Source organism: Taudactylus pleione, unplaced genomic scaffold (assembly GCF_031769625.1).
Source record: "Taudactylus pleione unplaced genomic scaffold, aTauple2 ptg000253l, whole genome shotgun sequence".
NCBI lineage: Eukaryota > Metazoa > Chordata > Amphibia > Anura > Myobatrachidae > Taudactylus > Taudactylus pleione.
In genome coordinates this window covers 1102706-1127948 of record NW_028284655.1, presented here as the reverse complement: position 1 = coordinate 1127948, position 25243 = coordinate 1102706, and the positions used below count along the sequence as shown (strand labels likewise).

The 25243-nt window shown below is 45.0% G+C and overlaps 1 protein-coding gene across 1 annotated transcript in view; it reads left to right on the top strand.

Moving 5' to 3' along the window:
- LOC148515090 (adhesion G protein-coupled receptor E3-like) overlaps positions 1-25243 on the top strand; it is a 79517-nt gene that overhangs the window by 52477 nt on the left and 1797 nt on the right. Inside the window, exons 7-14 of the mRNA XM_088480438.1 lie at positions 3951-4064; positions 9318-9496; positions 10188-10352; positions 13670-13864; positions 14240-14475; positions 16606-16666; positions 17808-17899; positions 24122-24290. Coding sequence (XP_088336564.1) covers positions 3951-4064; positions 9318-9496; positions 10188-10352; positions 13670-13864; positions 14240-14475; positions 16606-16666; positions 17808-17899; positions 24122-24290 — 1211 coding nt within the window. The remainder of the gene's footprint in view (positions 1-3950; positions 4065-9317; positions 9497-10187; positions 10353-13669; positions 13865-14239; positions 14476-16605; positions 16667-17807; positions 17900-24121; positions 24291-25243) is intronic.

The window sequence follows — 25243 nt, the reverse complement described above, 5'->3', positions numbered from 1 at the left end:
AAGACCATTGCCAGAGAGCTAGTTCATGTCTTTAGCAGGCTGGGTATACCTAAGGAGATACTAACTGACCAGGGTACACCGTTTATGTCCAAAGTCATGAAAGAGTTATGCCGCCTGTTCAAAATCGAACAGTTAAGAACTTCGGTTTATCACCCCCAAACCGATGGGCTGGTCGAGAGGTTTAACAAGACGTTAAAACACATGCTTAGGAAAGTGGTCGACAAGGATGATAGGGATTGGGACTACTTATTGCCGTATTTATTGTTGGCCATAAGAGAAGTTCCCCAGTCCTCCACCGGGTTTTCCCCCTTCGACTTGTTGTATGGGAGACACCCAAGGGGGTTACTAGACATTGCCAAAGAGACATGGGAGGGGCAGTCTAGTCCTTACAAAATGGTGATTGAGTATGTTTCTCAAATGCAGGAGAGAATTGCTGCGGGAGTGCCGATAGTGAGAGAGCACCTGGAACAGGCTCAACGGGCACAGCAGAGGGTATACAACCGCAATGCTCAGTTACGCAGCTTTGCTCCTGGGGACAGAGTGTTAGTATTGGTTCCCACTGTGGAAAATAAACTTTTGGCTAAATGGCAAGGGCCCTTTGAAATCTTAGAAAGAGTGGGGCAGGTCAATTACAAAGTTTACCAGCCGGGGAAAAGAAAGTCGGAACAGGTATACCATATAAATCTGTTAAAGCCCTGGAAAGATAGAACGGTACTGTCGGCCGTCCGAGACCCTCCAGTAAGTCCAGGGCCCTTAGTTCCCGAAGTGACAGTGGCAAAAACCCTGTCCGCAATTCAACAACAAGAGGTCAAGGAGTTTCTGATTAGAAATAGGGTGCTGTTCTCTGACGTACCTGGGAAAACCTCGGTCATTAAACATGACATCATCACTGACCCAGGGGTTAAAGTTAATCTAAAGCCCTATAGGTTACCAGAAGCACAAAGAGAATCGGTGTCGAAAGAAATTAAAAATATGCTAGAGTTAGGGGTTATTGAAGAATCACATAGTGAATGGTCAAGTCCCATTGTGTTGATTCCAAAGCCCGACGGGAGTGTGCGTTTCTGCAATGACTTCCGAAAGTTGAACAGTGTTTCAAAATTCGATGCCTACCCGATGCCAAGAGTGGATGAACTGATTGAGAGACTAGGGACGGCAAGGTATTTAACCACTCTTGACCTAACCAAAGGGTATTGGCAAGTACCGTTAACCGAGAACGCCAAACAAAAGACAGCTTTTTCAGCACCAGAGGGCTTGTTTCAGTACAAGATGTTGCCCTTCGGGCTACATGGGGCACCTGCTACCTTCCAAAGAATGATGGACAGGATTGTAAGGCCCCATAGAGGGTATGCGGCTGCTTATCTGGATGACGTGGTCGTTCATAGTCCTGATTGGCAGTCTCACTTACCCAGGGTACAAGCAGTGTTGGACTCCATCTATAAGGCAGGTTTGACAGCCAACCCAAAAAAGTGTTGTCTAGGCATGGAGGAAGTAAAATATCTGGGATACACCATTGGCAGAGGCCTGATAAAGCCTCAGCTCAATAAAGTTGATGCCATACAAAACTGGCCAGGGCCTCTGAATAAGAAGCAGGTGAGAGCCTTCTTGGGAATTACGGGGTACTACAGGAGGTTTATACCCAACTTTGCCACCATGGCAGTCCGACTGACTGACCTGACCAAAGGCAAACAAAAAGTCATGGTAGAATGGAGTCCTGAGGCAGAGAAAGCTTTTCAGGAGTTGAAAGTAGCGTTGTGTTCCCAACCAGTCCTGATGACTCCTAATTTTGAAAGGGAATTCATAGTACAAACCGATGCATCAGAAGTAGGTATAGGAGCGGTCCTGTCCCAGAACAAGGAGGGTGAGGAACACCCTATTTTCTATCTTAGCAGAAAGTTTAATGTACATGAGAGAAACTATGCCACAGTGGAGAAGGAGGCGTTGGCCATAAAGTGGGCGTTAGAGGCTCTCAGGTACTACTTGGTCGGAAGAAAGTTCAAATTGATCACTGACCATGCCCCTCTGAAGTGGATGTCTGAAAATAAGGACAGTAATGCGAGAATTACGAGATGGTTCTTGGCGTTACAAACTTTTAAATTTTCAGAGGAACACAGGCCAGGAAGCCAGCTGGCCAATGCAGACGCGTTGTCACGCGTTCATTGTTTGGGGGCTTCAGTTGTTCCAGCCCACAGGTCGAAACAAAGGGGGGGGATATGTGATAGGATCACTGGTAAAGTGGTCTGTGGCAGGTACATTGGTCCCAGATTCCTGTCTTATGTGTTCTAAACCCCCAGGAGAAAGTCTGCACTGTAGCAGGCTTGAGTTTCGGCTTTTTGAAAAGCCGGTTTGGGACCTGGGGGTTGTGGGTGAGAGGAGAGGGAGGGCTCCACCCACGGCCACTCCAGGTTTTGGTTCTCGCAGCTTGGTAACAGGCTTGATTGGGTTCCCACCTGAGAGTGGCCAATATAAGCCTAGTGTGTTGAGGGCTGATTGTCTCACCTGGGAGAGCAGACAGGGAGTTTGCTCAGAGACACTTGGAAAACCTATCTGTGAGTACTGTGCTGTGCTTTGTTGCTGGCGAGGGCATTAGGCCCTGCCAGGTTCTGGTAGTGAGGAAACTACCTGTGAAGTTAGTGTCCCGACAGGGCTAGGATTTACATTTATGTTTTCTTTGTGTTATTTCTGACATTGTACAATAAAGACTGGCGCTGACCAGCTTGTACTTGCATCCAGACTGGTGTGCTGCTTCCCTGCTGCTGTGTGTGTGTATAAGGAAGGAGTCCTCTACCCAGGAGAGGGACCCCCCTAACCTAACTGTGTCACAATTGTTATATATGAATCCAGTCCATTGTATGTGCCTCTTATCCCTAGAGTTCATGTAGCTGCCATCTGTATGAAGTCATGGAGAAAGTGGCAGAAACCACCCCAGTAGATAAGGGCCAGCAATCGGGGCAGAAAAGGAGACTAGCTCTCCACAACACCCAGAACCCTCTGCAGTGGGAATCAAAGCAGGGATAACAGAATGGTGATCCTAGGGTAATAGGACCCTTGTCAGACATTTATGTTACTGTCCATGATCAGCAAGCATAAAGCAAAATTTTGAAGTTTGAATCGATCTTCATATGTTTGAGGATCTTTGCACTGGGGTGTGCCTACAGAAAGTGGGTAGATGTCTGTGCTGGACAATTGCCTTGCCGGCGGTAGAAGACAGCTAGAACACTCAGATTCTGGACTGTGCCTGATAAAGATACCTCTTGGCTTGTATTGTATGTTTTTTTGTTCAGTGCTGTATTTTTCTTGTCTGTTTTAATACATTATTACAGTGTAATAGTTTTCCTAAAATAAATACATTAAAAATTCTTTATTCAAGATATTTACCTAGGTGTGAGAAACTATTACCCATGTCAACAGTAATGGGGTGAGAGAATAGCTGAACTATAAGCCTGATGTTACTATGCTGCTATAAGGATCATTCCTGGTTAGTTCAGGGCACACTCTCTACAGACAGCAATATTCTCTAAGCAGTAAGTACCCCATTGTTATTGTAATTGGGACCATTCTTCACACTGCCTCAATCACATCTAACATATTCCATGGAATGATCCTATCTGGCCAGTGGCTGCAGATAAGAGTGCTGTGTGGGTGGTACTGCAGTTAGTATACCGCCAGGACTAGTATTCTCACTAGTGCTCTTAAAGTGGTTTCCATAACCAAAACATCTCAAGTGAATTATGCTGCTCAGATGACAGAAGAAAATACTAGCATTGTAAGGTAAAAGGTAGTTACAATATCATTAGCAAATGCCTACACATGGACCAAAGGACTTTCCCTGGTAGACGTTATTTATACAAAAGGAATAAGTAAGGCAATGTAATACAATTGTATAATATTAATATGATTTACACAAGCAGCACCTGCACAGCAACCCATTACTTCTAACTTTCTATTACTAGACATCTCCATGAAGGTCCCCTATAAGGACTGCAAAACTGGTGCTCAGTACTTCACCCTGGTCACAAGTACCAACATTATGAAGATTCCATGTAGTCTGGTGCCAGGAGAACAAGGTAATGTAATATTCATTTCTTACTATTTATGGTGACACACAAGGCCGGCTCGAGGCACATTCCAAGCAGTGCAGCCGAACAGGGGCGCCACCTCATAGAGGGCGTACCCCTTCCAACCATCTAGATTTCTAGCGGGACAGTCACGTTTTTTGGGCACTGCCCCGCTGTTCCACCTGCAGGATGAAGTGTCCCGTGGGTGGTCGGGAGGTTGGGCACCCAGGAGAAATGGCGGAATGGATGTTGTGCGCATGCGCGCTGCATCCATTTAGTGCAGGACGAAGGCTGGAGGCAGCCCAGCTACTAAAGTAGTGCTGGGCTCATCCCCAGCCTGACGTTAAACTGGAGGCGTGGAGTTCAAACAAACAGGACAAACACCTGTATATCCTAGGCCATATCCAGGGCTATCTTTCTAGGGAAAATAGGTTCAGAAACTGTGGGTAGAGCTTCTGGAAGTGGAGCTAAAGAAAATATATACTATATATATATATATTAATTACAAAAGAAGGCATTCAAAACGGACTTTGAGATAAAATTTATCTCATGGAAAATCCATTTTGACCCAGGACATTATGTCATAGTTAATGAGAGGTTCAGGAACTGTGGGCCTCATTCAGACCCGGTCGCAAGCGCTGAGCGCTCGCAAGTGGGTCCATGGTGGCCCAGAGCGCATGCGCACGACGGAGTCGGCTCCGTCGTGTGCATGCGCGAGACCCGGACAGCGACGGGCAATCCGTCGCTCCGGGTCTCGTACCAAAGGGGGCGTGCTGTCGATGTTGAGTGACAGCACGCCCCCTTTGGTGGGCAGACCGGGGGAGTGGCTGCCCAAGCGGAGGCGTTCCCATGTGAATGCCTCCGTTTGGGGGCGGCCCCACTGACATCACGAGTGATATCAGTGGGAGAGATTTCGGCTCTGTTAGACCCGAAATCTCTCTGGGGCTTGCGGCCACGAGACCCTACCACAAGGGTCTTGTCGCAAGCCCGATGGTCGCGATGGTCATCACCATCACGACCATCTTCCTGGCCGCTCGCTATAGCTGTGGGTGGTCACCCACTCCTATGCGAGCGACCAGGAGGCCGTTCTAAAAAAATTATAAAAAATAGCCCGGCCCTGATTCAGAGCGAACTTTCTGTCAGAGCGTCCGGCTCTGAATCAGGGTCTCAGTTCCTGCTTGTTCCTGCTGAAAAATAGCCCTGGCCATAACACAATGTAAAGCAACTGCATAAAATATGTTCATGTTGTTTTCATACATTGTTAGTGTTCAATATCCACCTATATGAGCCAAATTCTGATAAATAGTAAAAAAGATAGAACATGTAACAATTACCCAGGTAGCACAGCCAAGTCACTACTACCACTCACCGCTACTTCTCATGTTTCAATTTTCTGGTAGTGAAAACAAGCAGAGTCCAAGCTGCCTCCTGGTGATACAATAGAGCTCTGTAAAAGCCCTATGGCTGAGATCCGCCTTCCAGCTTTATAGTGATTATTGGACTAAATAATAAAATGTAACATTGTTTCTGCTTTATTTGCCTCTGAATCAGACCCAATTATACAGAACCATTGGATCCCATTGTACATTTTTGAAATAGGACATTTATGTTGCAATATTTAAATATTTATAACTTACTTGTAAATGTCAGCAAATTATGAAATGACTACGGCCTGATTCAGATGTGGACGCAATGCCGATATTTACGCAGTTGCGTGATTATCGGTCATTAGCACATGTACCATGGTCGCACTGCGCATGCACCAAGGTACATTAGCGAAGGCGCTGGTAGTGAGGATTTATTTGCAATCTGATTCACAGTCAGGGACCATTCGGGGGTGGAAACGGGGAGTGGTGGCAAAAAACGCGGGCATATCCCGGCCATTTTCAGGGCATGTTGTAACCTGCGTCTGCGATCCCGCACAGAGATAAAGTGGTTCCGATGGCTCCGATCAGGTGGCCATTCTGCATAGACTTACTCAGAGGGTCAATTACTGCGAAGACGGCTGAGCATTTGTGCGCAGTTACTTGGATTTGCAATGGCCCCAGTGGGGTCTCAAAACATATCCTGGCAGCTAAGGCATTTGTATATTTTCGCGAAGCAAACTGCGTGCGGGATCCCAGCTGCGATTGCCTTAGTGTCCACATCTGAATCAGTCCTTACACTCTCTGACCCTTAGGGGTAAATTTACTAAAGTGAGAGTTTTTAGAAGTGAGTTTTAGAAGTGATGTTGCCCATAGCAACCAAACAGATTCTACTTAACATTTAACTAGCACCTCCTACAAGATAATAGCTAGAATCTGATTGGTTGCTATGGGCAATATCACTTTTAAAACTCACTTCTAAAATCTCTCACTTTAGTAAATTTACCCCTAGGTGTTTTCAGGCTAGATGTACTAAGCAGGTCCATTTGCAAGCGGTTAATTCTCTGCTGTTTGATTCAGAAATTGAAAACATCCATAATATTAAATGCAAAACATACCTGGCTTTGCATTTAATTTTATTGCCGTTTTGAATTTAGAGGTCAAAACCACAGAGAATTAGCCATTTAAAAAGATGACGCTTAGTAAATCTACATTGTCTACTCCCCCAGAGATGTTTATATTCTGGGTGTGTAGCCCTGCATGATTTTTTTTTAGGAAGTCTGATAATGGTAGCTGAACTGTATGAACTGCATTGAGGATTCATTACAATAAAAAAGAAAAATAATCCATGCAAGGTGAACATTAGGATTTGTCTCCTTCATTTCTTGATTGCACAAATGCAATTGAACAGTTTTGTCTCACACATTATTGGCCAAATTGAGCGAGATGCAGTCATTTAGCACTTATGGACTCCTGGGAGCCTTCAATCAGAAAATGACCCAAACATAGGCAGGTGCAGAAAATAGGAGGGAAGCTGATGCACACTCTAAGTACTAAGAATAATAAATATCAAAAATATATATAATAAACTATCAATTAACATGGTTTTCTATAGAGGTTCTTAGTACATATTTGGCCAAAGATGTTTGCCAACTTACCACGTCACGGTGACCTCATCAGATGGGTCCCTAACATCCCTAATACTGACAGTGTATAAATGTATTTAGGACTTACCTGTAATAGGGCCCATTACGTGTGTACTGCAATGCACAGGACCAATACTAATACAAATCACCTAGGGCAGGTAGGAGGAGTGCTAGCCCAAGAGAAGGGGTCTCACACTTTCAAGTGTACCTTAAATACACACATACATAGGAAAAAAGGGGAGGATATCCTAATTACAAAATAATAAGAGGTGCTACCATGCTGAGACCTGTAGTTCTAATGCAAACATAGGCAGGTAATGTTGTGCCCAAATACCTGACAATAATCCTCTATAAATTGACAGATCATTTTGGGGTGTATTTACTGAAGGTCGATTTTGGATTTTTGGTGATTTTCTGTGTGATTTGCAAATCGGGAATTTACTAAAGACAAAATCGACTATAACATCAACTATAAAACTGAATCCTGACCAAAATCATCCATCAACCAAACATTAATACTTTCACATAGACCACTACATAATTCTGTTATTTACCTACAGTTGGATTGAAAATTGACTACAAAATAGGCAAAAAAATCCACAAATAAATAGACTATTACTAAACAGGTGATTTTAGTTTAAAAACACCATTCTATTGGTAGGAACTATGATGCCTATATAAGGAGACAACAGCATGTGGTGCACTGTGGAATGCACATTAACTCCTGACACCAGTTCCTGCAGCTTAATTCCCTTGACCCATTCCTCATACTCATGATAATTCATATCCACAGATGGCCCTCCTCCAGTGCTGTGTGTAGAGCGCCTTTCTAGGACCATCTTGGATTTGACATGGCGTTGGATGTCTGAAAAACGCTTCATACACTGGCGCTTGTCGCATTTTAAATGCCCGATAGAATTCACTGCATCAACTGCTGCCTACCATAGGGATGCAATCGGGAAGCCGGCTGACGTATCCCGGCGAGGGTTAAATAACAGGCATCTAAATCTAGACGCCTGTCAATTTTCCGACGCCAGGAGACCGGCGCCCGGCATCCCAATCGAAGGGATGCCCGGCGCCGCTAGCAGACAGCCACGGGGGGGGGGGGGGGGGGAGGGTTAGGTTTAGGGCTCCCCAGGGGGACTTAGGGTTAGCCACCCCCTGGGAGTGTTAGGCTTAGGCTAGCGGGAGGGTGGGTTAGGGTTAGGCACCCCCGGGGGGAGGTTAGGGTTAGGCACCCCCCTGGGGGACTTAGGGTTAGGCAGCGGGGAAGGGGGGGTTAGGGTTAGGCACTTAGAGGGGGTTTTAGGGTTAGGCACAGGGGGGGAGGTTAGGGTTAGACACCCCTAAGAAGGGTTAGGGGGGTTAGGTTAGTAAGTACTTACCTAGGGACGATCAGGATTTCCAGCGCTGTCGGCTGCCGTTGCCGGGATCTCTCCAGCTGTCTGCCTCACGCTGCCGGGAATCGAACTGCCGGCCATGCGGCCGGCAGTATTTCATACCACTTCCCTGCCCACATGGCTGCTTTCTTCTTGCAGATGTGCATTGTAACCCCTCAAAGTTAGACAACAAGGAGTTTACCAACACACAATTCCTGCTAAACACTACTCCCTCCTCTCTCTCCACAAAACACTTTCAATTTGCTTAGGTGTGTGCCAGCTTTTTTATAATGAGTTTCTCTGGCTTACAGTGTATGTGCTATGTTTTCCCCAATAGGAGTACATAAGGAATTGTTTGTCAATTTTGTAGGTGGTTTTTCAGGTGATTTTGTAGGTGGTTTTGCAGGTGATTTTGTAGTGCACATTTCAAATCGACCATTTTTACACTCCTGAAAATTGACCCACATCGCATTTGATTTTGTAATCGATTTCAAAATTGAATGTTAGCAAATGAGAGATTTGGGCAGTGATTTATACAGTAGATGTCAGTGAGTAAAATCGGATTTGAAATCACCTCAAGAATCAACCGTTAGTAAATATACCCCTTAATCTTTGTGTATTGTGCACCTTGGTAAACAAGGTAGAAAGATGACCGATTTCTGTTTGTGTGTGTGGTCATCTACTGACTGTGCTGACAGGCCCCGGTAATGCCAGGAGTGATCCAACTGATAGCCACGTGGCTGCGTGTGTCTACCTTGACCAACATGCCTGATAATGAACCTATTGTTAGTTTTCTACTTGCTAGATCCAGAGTAATAAGTATCAAATAAACACAGGAGATAAGAGTCATCATTTTTTTTATCTTGACACCAGATGGAGCTATTTTTATTACCTACAACGGTCTTGAATCAACATTAAATGGGCATATATTAATTAACCCTGGAATTAAAAGTTCTGCTGTTGCCCTCTCACAAGTGGTGAGTGCAGCCACCACAAATCCTGATAGGGAAAATCTGAGCTCGGCAGTGACCTTCAGGCTTTCCAACCTAAAGGTTAGTGTGTTGAAAATGAAATTGTGGTTAGTGACTGTGAAATGGGGAGACTAATGTATGTTCAAGTGATACAATGTTGTAAAATGATGTGTATATATATATATATATAACGCATTCTTACCTACATTTGCATTCTCCTCTCTGGCAGAAGCCCAGAATGGAGATGACATATGATAGGGGCGGCCGGGTACTTTCCATCATCTTGGCCCTACCACTTGTGCAGGGCCAGCGTCTCTCGACATGATCCTCCTCACCCCGAACACTTCGCTAGTAAGTGGGCGGGATGCAGGAGTACCACCTGCTGAAAATTTGGGAGTCTCCTGGACGTTGCTGGAGAGTAATTAGTGTGATATAAAGGGGTAAATTTAGAAGTGGAGATGTTGCCCATAGCAACCAATCAGATTCTAGCTATTATCTTCTAGAGGGTGCTAGATACTGTATATGTTAAGTACAATCTGATTGGTTGCTATGGGCAACATTTTCACTTCTAAAAACCCGCACTTTAGTAAATATACCCCAAAGTATTAAAAGCCAATTATGTTCTCCAAGTGGCAAATTATCATTTTCTGCTGGTATTAGAGAGACCTATACTACAATATAGAAGACCAATTATTCCTTCATATAGCCTACATGAGATATGCGTACATTACAATGGCCTCTTCACTGAACTGTCTCATTTTTTCTTCCCCAGGACCTTGTGCCTTTTCATAAGCCATTCTGTGTCTTTTGGGACTCCAATAGGAATGGCTGGAATGATGAAGGGTGTATTACCGAATCCTATAATAACACACACACCACCTGCACCTGCAAACATTTCTCCAGCTTTGCGGTGATCATGGCACCATATGGAATTAAGGTGATTTAGGGTCATGAGACCATATTAATCTATATCAGCATTTTAGCCCAAATAATTATAATTTCTTATCACCACATATCGTGTCAATAAGAAATTAATTATTGGGAGAATGTCCGCAAAGTGCAACATGTAAAGTGATCGCTAATGTAATCACTTTACTTCCGGGATCATGTTTGGCATTCTTACTGCAACGGACTGGTGATTGGGCGGCACATAAGTAAGTGGGCATTAACTGCGAGGGATCCTCTGTATCCCTCTGACTTATTAAATACAGATGCTGGTCATGTGGAATGGCTGCTAGAAAAGCAAATTAAATTTGATGTACAGCCACACATCATTCACTTAGTAACTGACTTCAGCTGGCTCTAATCATAGCAATATTGCCAGTGATATTGGGCAATTAGCCTGATATTACGGTACATGGAGTATGATTATTTTCATAGGTACATAAAAGATCCTATTGCTTTAGAAAATGACGACGGTAAGAGAAAATAAAACATAGTGGAAAACATGGAGTGAATAATATGTAGCCATGAGGATAGAACGCAGGAGAGAGGCAGGAGAATATATTAGGGACAGGTGGGAGAAAGGGTAACAAAAGGTACTTGCCGCGATCCTGCAACCCGGCATCGCAGGATCGCAGAAATCCAACATGTTGGATTTCACCGATATGACAATCACGATCAAAAAATTATCGTGATTGTCAAATCGGAGAAATTTAACATATGAAATTTCAGCGATCCTGCGTCGGATTGCTGAACATCGATGGTCCCCGGTCGGCATTTCTGACCAGCGGATCAGTGTTTCCGCTTCCATCGCTACATCGCGATGATCCGTCGCAGATGTATGGGTACCTAAAGAGAATAGAGAAATCCTCCAAGTATAAGACCCAAGACACTACTACATAGATGGCATGACGACAGAATTCTATTACACTTTATACAGACATAATGCACTGTACCACCCTACATCTATCCAACATGACTTGACCATGTAACAGGATTGTGAAAATAGTGGGGTTCTAGGCCATACACAATAAAGGTCCAGCCCACCAGACACCGTCTCATCTGTAAGATGGGTATACAATGGGGAAACCGGCTGCCTTAATACCGACAGCCGGCTTCCCGACTGTCATATCCCGGCGAGGGTGAAATGCTGAGCATCTATATCTAGACGCCTGTCATTTCCCTGACGCCGGGAGACAGGCGACCGGCATCCCAATCGAAAGGATGCCGGGCGCCGTGAGCGGACAGCCGCGCGGGGGGAGGGTTAGGTTTAGGGCACCCGGGGGGGACTTAGGGTTAGGCACCCCCCCGGGAGGGTTAGGTTTGGCTAGGGGGAGGGAGGCTTAGGATTAGGCACCCCCTGGGGGGACTTAGGGTTAGGCACCCCCCCGGGGGACTTAGGTTTAGGCAGCGGGGAGGTGGGGGGTTAGGGTTAGGCACTTAGAGGGGGGATTAGGGTTAGGCACTTGGGGGGGAGGTTAGGGTTAGGCACCCCTTAGGAGGGTTAGGGGGTTAGGTTAGTTTATACTTACCTTAGCGATGATCAGGATTTCCAGGGCTTCCGCTGCCAGGAACTCTGCTATTGTCGGCCAGGCGCTGCCAGGAATCGAACCGTGCGGCCGGCGGTATTTCATACCGATTCCGTAAGATGCTGGTGGCATAATGTAAATATTGGCCTATGGTTTCAAACTGTCATAAGAGAGTTAAATCCACCTTTGGATAAAACCTCAAGTTAAAATTCAATTTAATGGACCTTTTCTGGGAGCCCTGTCCCTTTCCTCCAGAGTCTTGGGACTACTGGCTGCAGAAAGTGGTCTGCTCCACTGGAAGGTAAGTCTTTTTGGAGCAGCGGAAAAATAAAGAAAAAACTGTAAAGGGTTAAAGTGATGAAAGGACACAATTAGGAGGGTGTTTAGGGATGAAGTGGGCAAGGAGCTGGTTACCTTATCCAACCCAATCAAGATAAATCAATACTGACACAAATCAAGACTGACAAAGAGGCTAGTTTACCCCAGTACCCAGACACACCAGCATAGGGACCAGAGTGAGTATGTTAATTGGGGCACAAAGACCACATTACAGTTCTCGCTAAACTTTTGAAGCATCCTGATTGGCTTTTAGCTGTGCTATATGTAAGTATTTAAAGTATTTAGAGTGACATAGCTGTGTGTGGTGTTTTGTTATATCAATAAAATGCTACATTCTTTAAGATATTTGACTAGATGTGAAATACTCACTCACTTAACTCGGGAATAAGGCTGAAGCATAGTTTAGTAGTGAGGAGTTGTTCTCGTTAAGGTGTGTGCACACGGTACGACTTTGCAGGACGATATGAACGATAGCGATATCGATCATATCGTTATCGTTCATATCGTCCATTTTTTGTCCCCTTTCAACCCCCAAATGACGCACGATTCCCAGGCACAGATGGTCGATAACGATAACGATCATCGCCCGTGCATGCAGTCCAACCTGGTCGATATCGCGGGTCGTTATAGTCGTTTGGGGGTTGGTGGTGTGCTGGATGATTGATATCGATCATCCAGCATATGCAGGACAATCAGACAACGATATCGTTATCATTGTCTGATCTGACCGTGTGTATGCACCATTAGTCTCCAGCCGGGGACACTCCCTGACAGCCTGGATGGGTAGATAGCCAAGGCTCATTCCAGTATTGTGACAATGGGTGAAATATAGTTCTTTTAAACTATAAACTCCCAAGTGTCCCATTTTTCACAGGGCTGTCCAGATTTGCATGTCGCAAAAGAGATCAGAGTCTGACAAAAAGTGGGCATTTCTAGGCCGATCGGAGTAGGTGTTGGGTGGATTTGGGGCAGTCGTATTTGTAAATGTTGTCAGGGAATAACATTTCCTGGAATAAAGCACTAAAACATTTTAAGTTTGCAATTAGGCACCTATTCTTTTGATGTCTTTTGATTTTTATTCCCGCTTGCTTTGGGGCAAGATTAGTAGTTAAAATATCTTAATAGCTCATGACAGTTATTTGAATCCATCTAGAAAATTATCTCTCTTATGTAATGGTGGTTCTCTTGGTGATGACAAATGTAGACCTCAGGGTAGAGGTAGCGTCTAAAAATGAAAAGTGGAGATGTTGCCCATAGCAACCAATCAGATTATGTCTAGCATTTTCTGGATGCAATAGAGAAAGGATAGATAGAATCATTTTTAGAAGCCTTAGTAAATCTTCTCCCTACTTTAAATATAAAAATTTATCTAGAATGATAACACAATGTTAGTAAGGTCCGTTGTTGTTCCTAGCATGCAATCTGATGTCTCTTTTTGTTACAGGAAGATTATGGTCTTACTATTCTCTCATATGTTGGCCTGAGTGTGTCCCTCATCTGCCTGTGTCTGTCTCTTCTCACATTTATCCTCTGTCGGTCTGTAAGGAGCATGCACTACTCAGTCTTGGCCACTCTGTGCGGATGTCTCTTCCTGGGGCAATTTCTCCTCCTTGTAGGCCTTCTTCAAACTTATAATAAGGTAAATGTCTTGTGCACAGCATCTGTTACGTATGTTCATCTCTTTCTGTAGACTACTTTATATTTATATTGCTCCTCCTATTAGAACAACGTACGCAGTTTTCTTGTCATTGAAGTTATTAAAATTAAGAAACTATATAAATTACTAATTATGGTAACTCAAACTCACCCACTATTATGGACATGTCTTATGTGGTCGTCCTTAAGTTGTCCATCAGGATTTTGAAGTTTCTTAGAATGTTTTCAATGACTAGGTTAGTCTCATGGCATTACTCGAGGGAATAAGATCCCGTACCATAAAGAATGATCTGCAGAAAGTTTACTTCTGTCATACAGAGTTATCTGCTTCTTATCTGCCCCCTTCAATAATCTCCAGGTGCTCTGCTCAGTCATTGCTGGTGGGCTCCATTTCCTGTTCCTCTGTGCGTTCTGCTGGATGTTTATTGAGAGTATCCTGCTCTTCATGACTGTCCGTAACCTGCGAGCGCTGAATTATCTGACTTCTCGACGCTCAAACTTTCCATTGATGTGCCTACTTGGGTTTGGGGTTCCTGCTGTGATTGTGGGGATCTCTGCAGCGGTACGCCCAGATGAATATGGAACAGAGGAATAGTAAGCTTGTTTTGTTATTCTATTCTCTATTAGCCTTTTTTTATGCTTTACTATTATTGTACAGTAACATTTTATGTTCTATCATGGACCATATCTAATGGCCACTGTACCTTACAATGCTTCATATCAAATTATATTCACCACACTATGTTTTACATTTTTACTTTTATAAAAATAAATGTGCAAACATTTAGCTTGATTAAAGACAATAACCTAGTAAAATATATCTTAGCTCTTTACAGCGCACCCATATAAATGGAAGTACAGCCTGCTTAGTAGATTATAGATACTTTCTAGCGTTCTTATGGGGATACTGTGTGGAATTCTTAAGCTAAGTACACACTAGACGATGTGTGTACTCAGCGATGGCAGATGCGATGGCACAATATATCAGACTGTCCATACATTCTGCATGTCCTGGTTCTTGACTGCCCGATATATCATTCCCCACCGCATCCAGAAGCTTGGTGTCGGCCGTCGGTCTTCTGATCTGGTGTGCATGCACAGCAGATCAAAAGATACGACGAACGACACACGAGAGTGCGCAATCACTTGTACACACTGAGCAGTGTGGCCGACATATTGGTCCGATCCACGTTGGAGCGATATGTCATCTGATATATCGCTTAGTGTGTACGCAGCTTCATAATATGCTTCTCCCAAATTAAAAAGCCTCTTCTACCTGCTGTATAGGCAGTGGTGGTGCTTCAGCAGCCATGAAGACAGGAAAATAACCATGCTGGAACTTTCTAACCATCTGGCCAAAGGAGTACATAACCCCATTAGTGAGTGCTAAAGGGGTTATATCTCATTGTGAAATGGGGCCCATGGGCTCCACATGAAAAAAACACACACACATACTGTATAGGCACCCACATGAAATATTAGTCACCAGTTGCGCAATCTTATTCACATTACACTGCACATAGTGCCCCTGATTCACATTACACAACATAGTAGTGTCCCTTATTCATGTTATGACACACAGTAGTGCCCCTTTTACACCTTGCCCACAGTAGTAGTGCCCCTAATACACATAATGTCCACAGTAGTAGTGCCTCTTAAACAATGCCCACAGCAGTAGTGCCTCTTATGCAATGCCCTCACTAGTGGTAGTGCCCCTTATACAGTTCCCCCAGTAGTGGTGCCCCTTATGCAGTGACCCCAGTAGTGGCAGTGCCCACAGTGGTAGTAGGCCAATGAAGAGGAATTATTCTCAGTTCTTTTGTAATGTTCTTCATTTTTCTTTCGAGTATGGGAAGGGGACAGCATGGTCATGCTGAAAATTCCATTACCGCTTTAGAGGTTTTCTCGGTACCCGGCATAAATCTACACGATAGAATATGAATGTAGTTTTGCTGAATTGTATCTGCTCAAGGCCACATTCATGTGTCTACACCATCTCCATACCTTAGGTCAGTCCCATTTTTCCGGGACTGTCCCACCCGCGGGCCGCAGTGTCCCGCGGTGGGGGGGAAATTGGGGAGAGCACAAACCACTGCTCTGCATGGCAGAGCAGCGGGTGTGCAGGAGGAGAACAGATGCCGTGCGCATGTGCACGGCATCTGTTCTCTTGGGTACGGACTGCCTGGGGGCTGCCCAGCATATCGAAGAGTGCTGGGCATGCCCCCAAAGTGCAGCAAACGGGGGAAGCCGCGAGGCTCCGCCCCGTTTTCCGTAGACGCCGACCCTTTCTTGCAAGCCACACCCCCTTTTTGGGCACGGGCCCTGTCCCTACTTGCTGTGTCACAATGTTGGGAGGTATGCATCTCCAATAAACACATGCACCATTCTCTAAAAGTTCAGTTACACAGTGCCTCTGAGCTTAGAGAGGAGTAGCCAAGGGGCATCTTTGTTGTACATCTTACCCTAAATTTTTTACCCTGACTGCATACAGTACATTATGGGATGAAGTTTGCTAAAGTAAGATTAGGACAGAATCCAAACAACCATAGGCAGAGTATTTGTGATACCTGTGATACATTGTTACATTTTATGTACAGCACTGAATACATTGTTTGTGTCTTAGAAGAATACATATTATACTGTAAGAGATGTTAGTGTGTGGCAGGTCATTGAAGGTCACACTGGCAGTAACTGGTGACTGTGTATCCCTGCTCTCTTCTATAGTTGCTGGCTCAGACCCGGTCTCACCTGGAGTTTTCTTGGTCCAGTCTGTGTGTTCATCATTGTAAGTACATAATGTCAGAGCCCGTATATCTCATCTGTACTTTGCTTACATATTAGATGTCATCAGGGCTATTGTTCTGCAAAAATAGGTTCAGGAACTGTGGGTGGAGCTACTGGGGGTAGAGCTACTGGGGGTAGAGCTACTGGGGGTGGAGCTATTGAAAAATAAGTATATGTATTATATATATTTATGAAATGTATTTTGGGGTAATTAGAGGCCTTTTTCTTTCACACCAATAATGACATGTAATTATTGGACTAACTAAGCTAATTGGCAAACTTCCTATTGCCTAATTGGTCATTCAAATAAAACATTTTCCTGACTTTGCACCTTATCTGGAGCTGTGAGAAAAAAAACTGCAGTAATTCCAATAGAAATTCCCACGGCTGAATTTCTCCCCGGCAATTGAATAGGAAAAACCTTGCGACTATGGGAAAAACCCCACGCCACAGGGTTTTTGAGAATTGTTCTTACAATTAAATATGACCCATACTGTACTATGGCCCTCATTCAGAGCCGCTCGTTAGCGGCAGTACGCTAGTTCCGAGCGATGTTTGCACATCTGCGCATGCGTACGGTTTTTAGTACGCATGCGCGAACCAGTCAGTGCGGCCAAAAATCGTTTGTACGCTATATAGCGAGTGCCTGCTATTTTGAGTGACAGAATGAGGCGTATGTGGGTGGTAACAGGGGAAGGTGCTTGAAAATGGGGAGTGGAGATCCGAACGCAGGCGTGCTTAAAGGTCAAAACGGGCGTATTATGGGTGTGCATAATTAATACAGCAGCGTCATTGACCACGTCACTGGGTTATTTTATAGCCAGAACTGCTCGCAAATTTGTGGTAGCAAACACCAACCACAAGAATAGCGAGCAGTTCATACGCTGGTCGATGTACTCGATTAATCTAATAAATAGCGGACATGACGTATGGTGCGAGCGGCCAGGGGGCGTTTTTAACAAATAAACGAGCGTATGTTTTGCTCGCTCGTTCAGACTTAGAGGTGTGAACAGACTGCAATTTGCGAACGGATCATTTGAATAGCCACCCCTTGTTTTTGAACGAACGACCGCAAATAGCGAACGGCTCTGAATGAGGGCCTATGTCTTTTCCTTGTGTCTAATTTGTCACTTCACTCTCAGGTAAACACTATTCTCTTAGTTGTCACTGTATTTCTCCTGCGAATGAGGCTTGCATCTCTCAACACAAATGTGTCCAGTCTGAAGAACACTCGGTAAGTGTGAGAGACAATGGGGTCATTTACACAGCATAACCAAGGTGGAGTATTTATATTGGCACACTTGCACACATCTATATTGGTTGTGTATATCCAATGCGTGCACGCAGTGTTTTTGTGAAGGTTCAATCACAATTTTTACACTTAACTTTTTTTTAGTTTTTACGTTTCAAACAACTCCTGAAAGTAAGGGGGCATCTGTAAGTAAGTACATGAAAGGGCATGAGCAGGGTACTTGGATGATCTGTTCAAATAATGGTTCATCCCGCTTGGTATCCCCTCCTGACATCCACTGTTGTCTAGTTTTTTTTAGGCATGCATTAAGCTACTGTATGTTCAAATGATGTTACAAATGCACTGCACTTATATGTTACCAGGTGGGTTTCATACTTTGGTATTGGTATTATTGACAGAACCTGTACACAGGAAATGCCATGATAATGAACCTTCTGTACACTAAGCAGCGGGATGGTGTTATCTTGACCATTACATCGATGACTTAAATGTACTCCAAGAAATACCTGTGTATCTTTATTAAAGATAGTGTGGAAATTATTCTAATATACAGTTTACTGTATATTTGTTATATTTTGTTTATTACTCCAACATCAAATACGCGCTGTCAGGTTATTTCATTGGTTACTTTGCTTAGTAATGTAACACATGGATATAGAGTTAGGCTAATATCACTGGAAATAACTCAGAGATTCATGCAGAGTTGGACCTATGGTTGTTTTATTAGTGTAAAATATGCATTTCCCTACAGAGTATGTGCACACAAATAGCATATGCATACGTCCATATACAGACAGTCACATCTTACAATTGCATTTCTTATGACTGCAGAGACCAATGGGGGAGGAAAGGGACAAGCAAACATAGGCTGAGTACAGTTACAGTGCATCCATATAATGGAACTGAGGCAGGGGCGTTTTAAGAGAGGAGGGGGCCCGTATGCAGCCTCTGTTTAGGCCCCCTCCTCTCTGTCAGCGCAGTAGATTCTGGCTTCATGCCAGAATCTACTGTGCATGCACGGGTCTCCTGTAAAATGGCACTTGTGCCTTTTTCCCCGAGACATCTCTTCTGCACATGCCTGAGTCACAAGGAAAATGGCCGCCGCCATTTTCCCTGCGAATTGTTGCTGCTCTGCAGCGCAGGAAACAGGAATCTGTGAAAAGGTAAGTATAATTAACTATGGGTGCAGGGTGTGTGGTGTGGGCCTCCCTGGACCCAGAGGCCCGTGTGCATTGCACAACTTGCACCCATTATAAAGACGCCCCTGGACTGAAGTAGATCTGGTCACAGCATCACCTGTCAGGAGCAGAATGTGCTGTGCGTATTAAGAGAGGAGGGGGCCTGTGTGCAGTCTCCGTGCGCACTGAGTGCAGCAGACTCCGGACACTAGAGTAGACTCTAGTCTATGCCAGAGTCTACTGCACAGAGAGTCTACTCCTGGTGATTTCCCTACTGCGTCTGCACAAAACATTGGGAAAATGGCTGCTGTGGTCATTTTTCAGGCAATTTGTAGAGCGATAGTACCACCGGCACAGGACAATGGAGAGGTAAGTATTTAATAAATGGGTGCGGTGTGGGCCCCCCATGACCCATGACCCGTGTGCACCGCACACCCTGCACCCATTATAGATACACCCCTGATGTTGTGGGTTCTGGTGCAATGAGACTCAATGATGACAAACAGAAACACTAAGGGCCTGATTCACAGGTGCACGCTATTTGCGTGCGTGCGCTCGCTCTGAATCAGAGCACATGAATTAGGCCCTCAGTGCTGTAGCTGCATGTGATTAGATGTTTAAAGATCTCTGCTACATTATATGAAGTCATGGCCATCTATTCACATTACTTAATTTATATTTTAATTTGGACAGCGGCAGCAAAGGATGAAAATGACAGTTGTTTGTACTTCATTTCACTTAATATAATTATCTTTCACATGTATTAATAATAACACTGTCCTGATACTGTTTTCTGTTGTATATATGACTTCATTACATTATTAAATTGTGTATAAATAGAATAATGCAACATGCACCTGTACTACAAACACTATCAGCACCATCTCTATGCTCCAGTTCATGCTCCTGACTAAAGGGCCCCATACATCTACCGACAAATTCTCAGATTCTCCGATCCGATCGGAAATGGCCAGGGCCGGCTCCAGGTGGTGTAGCACCCTGTTGAAATATTGTCCAGTGCTCCCTGCCTCTAATCGTGCGGTGTAGCCATGCGTGGCTAAAATGGGGCATGGCCTAATTTCCATAGTCCACACCCCTAAATGACGCCATTTAGGGTGTGTGCCCGTATGGCATGCCTCCCATTTTACGTCATGCTGGGGGGGGGTGAGCCAAGCAATCCTTCAGCAGCTGGGCTGCCTCCAGGCGCCTCCTTCCACTGAATGGACGCAGCGCGCATGCAGGTGCAAAGTGCCGGCTCCCTCACTGTGACATGAGCCCAGTGCTGCATTTAATGCTACAGTGCAGTTCTCGGCTCCTGTCACTGAGGTGGAGCCTGCACCTTGGTGTGACCCCTCGGCGGGTCACACCCGGGTGTGGCCCGCACCCCACTCGTGATGCCACTGCCCTCCTCTCACCCCGGCGAATTCCTTACAGCGCATGCACAACCACACCGGAAAAATGGCTGGTGTGGCCATTTTCCTGCATTTTGATCAGCGCTGAGAGACCTGACGTGATGCTGGCCCGCCCTGGACCCGGGGGCCCGTATGCACCGCACACCATGCACCCATTATAGATACGCCCCTGCCTGTATGACCAGGACTCTGTCCAGTGAACAACCTCCTTTACTCACTTTACGTGAGCTAATTTTATTATTTATATTTATATTAAATTACACAGTATATAAGATATAAATATGTCTTGGAACTCGGCCTGATTCAGCAGAGGACAGAATTGCATTGTCGCACACAAGCACCTTTGCTGTTCCGTCCTTGCTAAAAGACAAATGCAACAGGAGGTGTCTGATATCTCCTACTGCACCTGCAATCCAGGTGCTGCAACTGTTGTTGCAGCCTGAGAACACCTGGATGGCGCCTGGCAGCTGAGTAAGCCTAATGGACTCAGACCCTGGCCTTGACACTACTGGAAAACTGGGGCATCCATTTCTGGGAACGCAGGCCATCAACGGAATGCAAAGGCATAGCACGGGCTGTGAACGATCTCAGAGGACCCGCTCTGCCAATGGCGGAACTAGTGGCAGTGCAGCCGGTGCCTTGCACCAGGGTCCGCTTTGGTGCAAGGGCCCAAAGCCGCCAATGCATCCACCGCTAGTGTTCCCCGGGCCCCACAAGTGTAGTGCAGACCGCAGTGGAGGCTGTGTGTTTGTTATAGCAGCCAATGAGAGCCAGACATACTCTCATTGGCTGCTACGTCCACAGAGGGAGCCGGCTGGAGTTCAGTCATGAGCTCAGCCTTCCAGCTCCCCCCGCAGTGAGCGATAGGAGAGACATCATGACATCTCTCCCATAGTGCAGAAGAGTGGGCCGGGAGTAGCGGACAGCGGCGGTCGCGGCAGGAGTGGGGATTCTGGTAAGTTGTGTTTTTTGGAAGTTTTTTATGTGTGTGTGTGAAAGGGGTCATGGGAACTGACACTGGCACAGCATACGGGGGGGTGCTACTGAGTGGACTGTTTAGGGGGGGTGGCCACTACTAGAGGCACTGTATAGGGGGGTGGTGGCCGCTACTGGGAGCACTGTATAGGAGGGACTACTACTGGGGGCAATGCATAGGGGGGACTATTACTGGGGCACTGTATAAGGGGGACTACTACTGGGGCCAATGCATAGGGGGGATTGCTACTGGGGGCAATGCATAGGGGGGACTACTACTGGGGCACTGCATAAGGGGGACTACTACTGGGGCCAATGCATAGGGGGGATTGCTACTGGGGGCAATGCATAGGGGGGACTACTACTGGGGCACTGCATAAGGGGGACTACTACTGGGGCCAATGCATAGGGGGGATTGCTACTGGGGGTAATGCATAGGGGGACCACTGCTGAGAGCAATGCATAGGGGGGATTACTGCTGGGGGCAATGCATAAGGGGGGCTACTACAGGGGGCAATGCATAGGGGGTATTACTACTGGAGGCAATGCATAGGGGGGACTACTACTGGGGCCAATGCATAGGGGGTACTACTACTGGGGGCACTTCGTAGAGGGGAATACTACTGGGTGCAATGCATAGAGGGGACTATTACTGGGGGCACTGCGTAGGGGGGACTACTACTGGGGGCAATGCATAGTTGGGACTTCTACTGGGGGCATTGCATAGGCGGGACTACTACTGGGGGCAATACATAGAGCGGACTACTATTGGGAGCAATGCATGCATAGGGGGGACTAATACTGGGGGCACTGCGTAAGGGGGACCACTTCTGGGGGAACTGTATAGGGGCACTACTGGGGGCACTGCATAGGGGGACCACTACTGGGGGCACTGCATAGGGGAACCACTACTGGGGACACTGCATAGGGAGGCCCAAAGCATATTCTTGCACCTGGGCCCGCCACTCTCTAGTTCTACCACTGCGCTCTGCACATGTGCAGAATGGGTCCTGCGCAGGTGCAGATTCCCAATAATTGTGAATCTGCATCCAACAACAGTTTAGTGTCCTCTGCTGAATCAGGCCCTCACTTTCTATAACAGACAAATTACTAAGTTAATAAAACAAAATATAATAAATGTAACTAGGCTGTAAACACTAAAAAGTCACATAATACAAACACTTAAAAATACTGATCAACTGAAAGAAAAATGAAAACATAAAATAATAAAAACAGAATAAGTCTGGAATGGCTCCCTGCAGTCAGTATCGCTGACACTCCGCACACACGCACTGTAGCAGTCTCTGCTCTCTCCACCACTAAGGTGCCGCACACCTGCACGCTGCTGCACTGCCATATAGCGGCCAACAGTAGTGGGCAGGAACTAGAGTTCGTCCTAATCGTCCTTCCTCCTTGGATCTGCCACTGGGCAGTAGCCAGGGACTGGGTATCCTTGTTTTAGTCTCAGTCTCTTGCTGTCTGCTATTGGGATCCTACATCAGAGTACAGGTAATAACACCTTAGTCCTGTAACATAACCTATATATAGCATAATTCCACAAAAATATAACAAAATGCACATAAAACTACCCAGGGCCGTAACTAGGGTGGTGCGACCTGTGCCATGGAACAGGGCACCGCAGGGCATGGAGCACTGTTTGGGCCTGTCAATGTTCATGTTTATTATCATTCTTACTTGTAGCATCCTCTTCTTTTATCCCCAGCATCTCCTGGCTGCCCCTATCTCTTCCCTGGCCCTTCCCCATGAGGACATGGCCCTTTTTCAGGTGCACTATCTAATGTCCCTTTTTAAAAAATGGAGGGGTGGGGGGGGCGTGCCAATGCTCTCTCTAGCACAGGGCACCAAAAAGTCCAGTTACAACTCTGAAACTACCGAGGTATGTGAAATAAAGATGAGCTGAGAAAGAGAGAAAGAAAGAGAGGTAGAGAGAAAGAAGGAAGTAATTCTACATTAGCCTTGTAACCCTTTGTGTAATCCAAGTGGTGGGAGTGAAGAGTGTGTCCTTGCATCTTGTGTATGAACCCTATAGGACACAGGTTCTCAAACTCGGTCCTCAGGACCCCAAACAGTGCATATTTTCCAGGTCTCCTCACAGAATTACAAGTGAAATAATTAGCTCCATCTGTGGATCTTTTAAAATGTGCCAGTGAGTAATGACTACACCTGTGCTCCTGCAAAATTACACCTGGAAAATGTGACCTGTGTGGGGTCCCGAGGACTGAGTTTGAGAACCTCTGCTATAGAAGAAATTGTAAGAACTGTAGGAGCAGACCTCTGTTTGCTGTTGCTCATGTGGAAACCTCTGTCTGTGTGAATAGGAGAGCAATATGTATTCATGTGTAAATGGACTTGCTTTGACAGTTATCTCAGAAAGTAAATAATTTAATTATTTGAGAACTGACTGTGTGTCTAAGATAAATCATAAGGTAAAGTGGTGAATTCTGTTACATGTATATAAGCAAACCATAGGACAACATTGGGGCTTAGACAATTTGTGTTATTATATTTTAGCAAACTGGTATAAATCATTAAGAGCCACTGATATAGCATCTAAAGTGAGAAGACCTAATGTACATATGTCATTCACCTAATTCCTTATTGTCCACCCTCTCTCCCAGGCTACTGACATTCAAAGCTCTGGCTCAAGTATTCATTCTTGGCTGCACCTGGAGTGTTGGCTTCTTCCAGTTTGGGTCTGCTTCCCTGGTTATATCTTATATTTTCACAGTATGCAACAGTCTTCAGGGTCCCTTCATCTTCCTTGTGCATTGTCTACTCAATCACCAGGTAAAAATTCATGTGGAAACAATGAGGCTAAATGCAGTCGGCTATGTGTTGTGAAAGAGGTAGCTCCAGTAGCTCCCTCCATAAATTATTCTCCATACAGCTGGGGAATGGTCTCTGGCTGTCTATTACTGTGGGGAAAAAAATAACATTTTTCTCCCTGACTTGTGCTCAGAGCTCTGCCCACAATATGCATCTGAATATTAGTACATACTATTTTATTGTTTATGCAATATCCTGAAATTCATATTGGAAACTCATTTAAATATGTCTGCATAAAGCAGACTTACCCTTCTTTAAGATTGAATAAGTGGAATTCCAGCAGATAGAAGAGAGGGCTACATGAAAACAATCCAATTCCAGTTAGGCAGGGAGACTTGGGGGCTCATCCAGGACGTCTTGTCACTTTTTGAATAAGTGAAAATTGTGTTTTCCTTTAGCAGAATGGGTTTTTTTTCTAAGGGGTCTATTTACTAAACAGTGATAGGAGACAGAGTGAAAAGTGATAAGAAAGTGATAAGGTGCCAGCCAATCAGCTCGCAACTGTCATTTTTCAAACACAGCCTGTGAGATGATTGGCTGGTACCTTATCACTTTTCACTCTGTCTCCTAACACTGCTTAGTAAATAGACTCCCAAGACTTTTGGAATCATTAGATTTCTACATGTCTGACTACATTATTCTAGAATGTAATTAGTTCTCTTCATTATGGATCTTAGAAATATATATTCTTTCCTCAAAATCCATCAATAAATCAGTCCAGGGTTTTCTTTTGTATTTCTTATTTATTGCACATACATACAGTACTACACACAGTAAATGGTGTATTAAGTATGAAAAGATCAATAACATGTGAAAGTAGTTTTATCTTGTAAATAATTAAATTAACCTTTTATGTTTTATATCATGTGATCTACATGTTCTTTCAACTAACTTGCTGGATCACTGTTGTTACC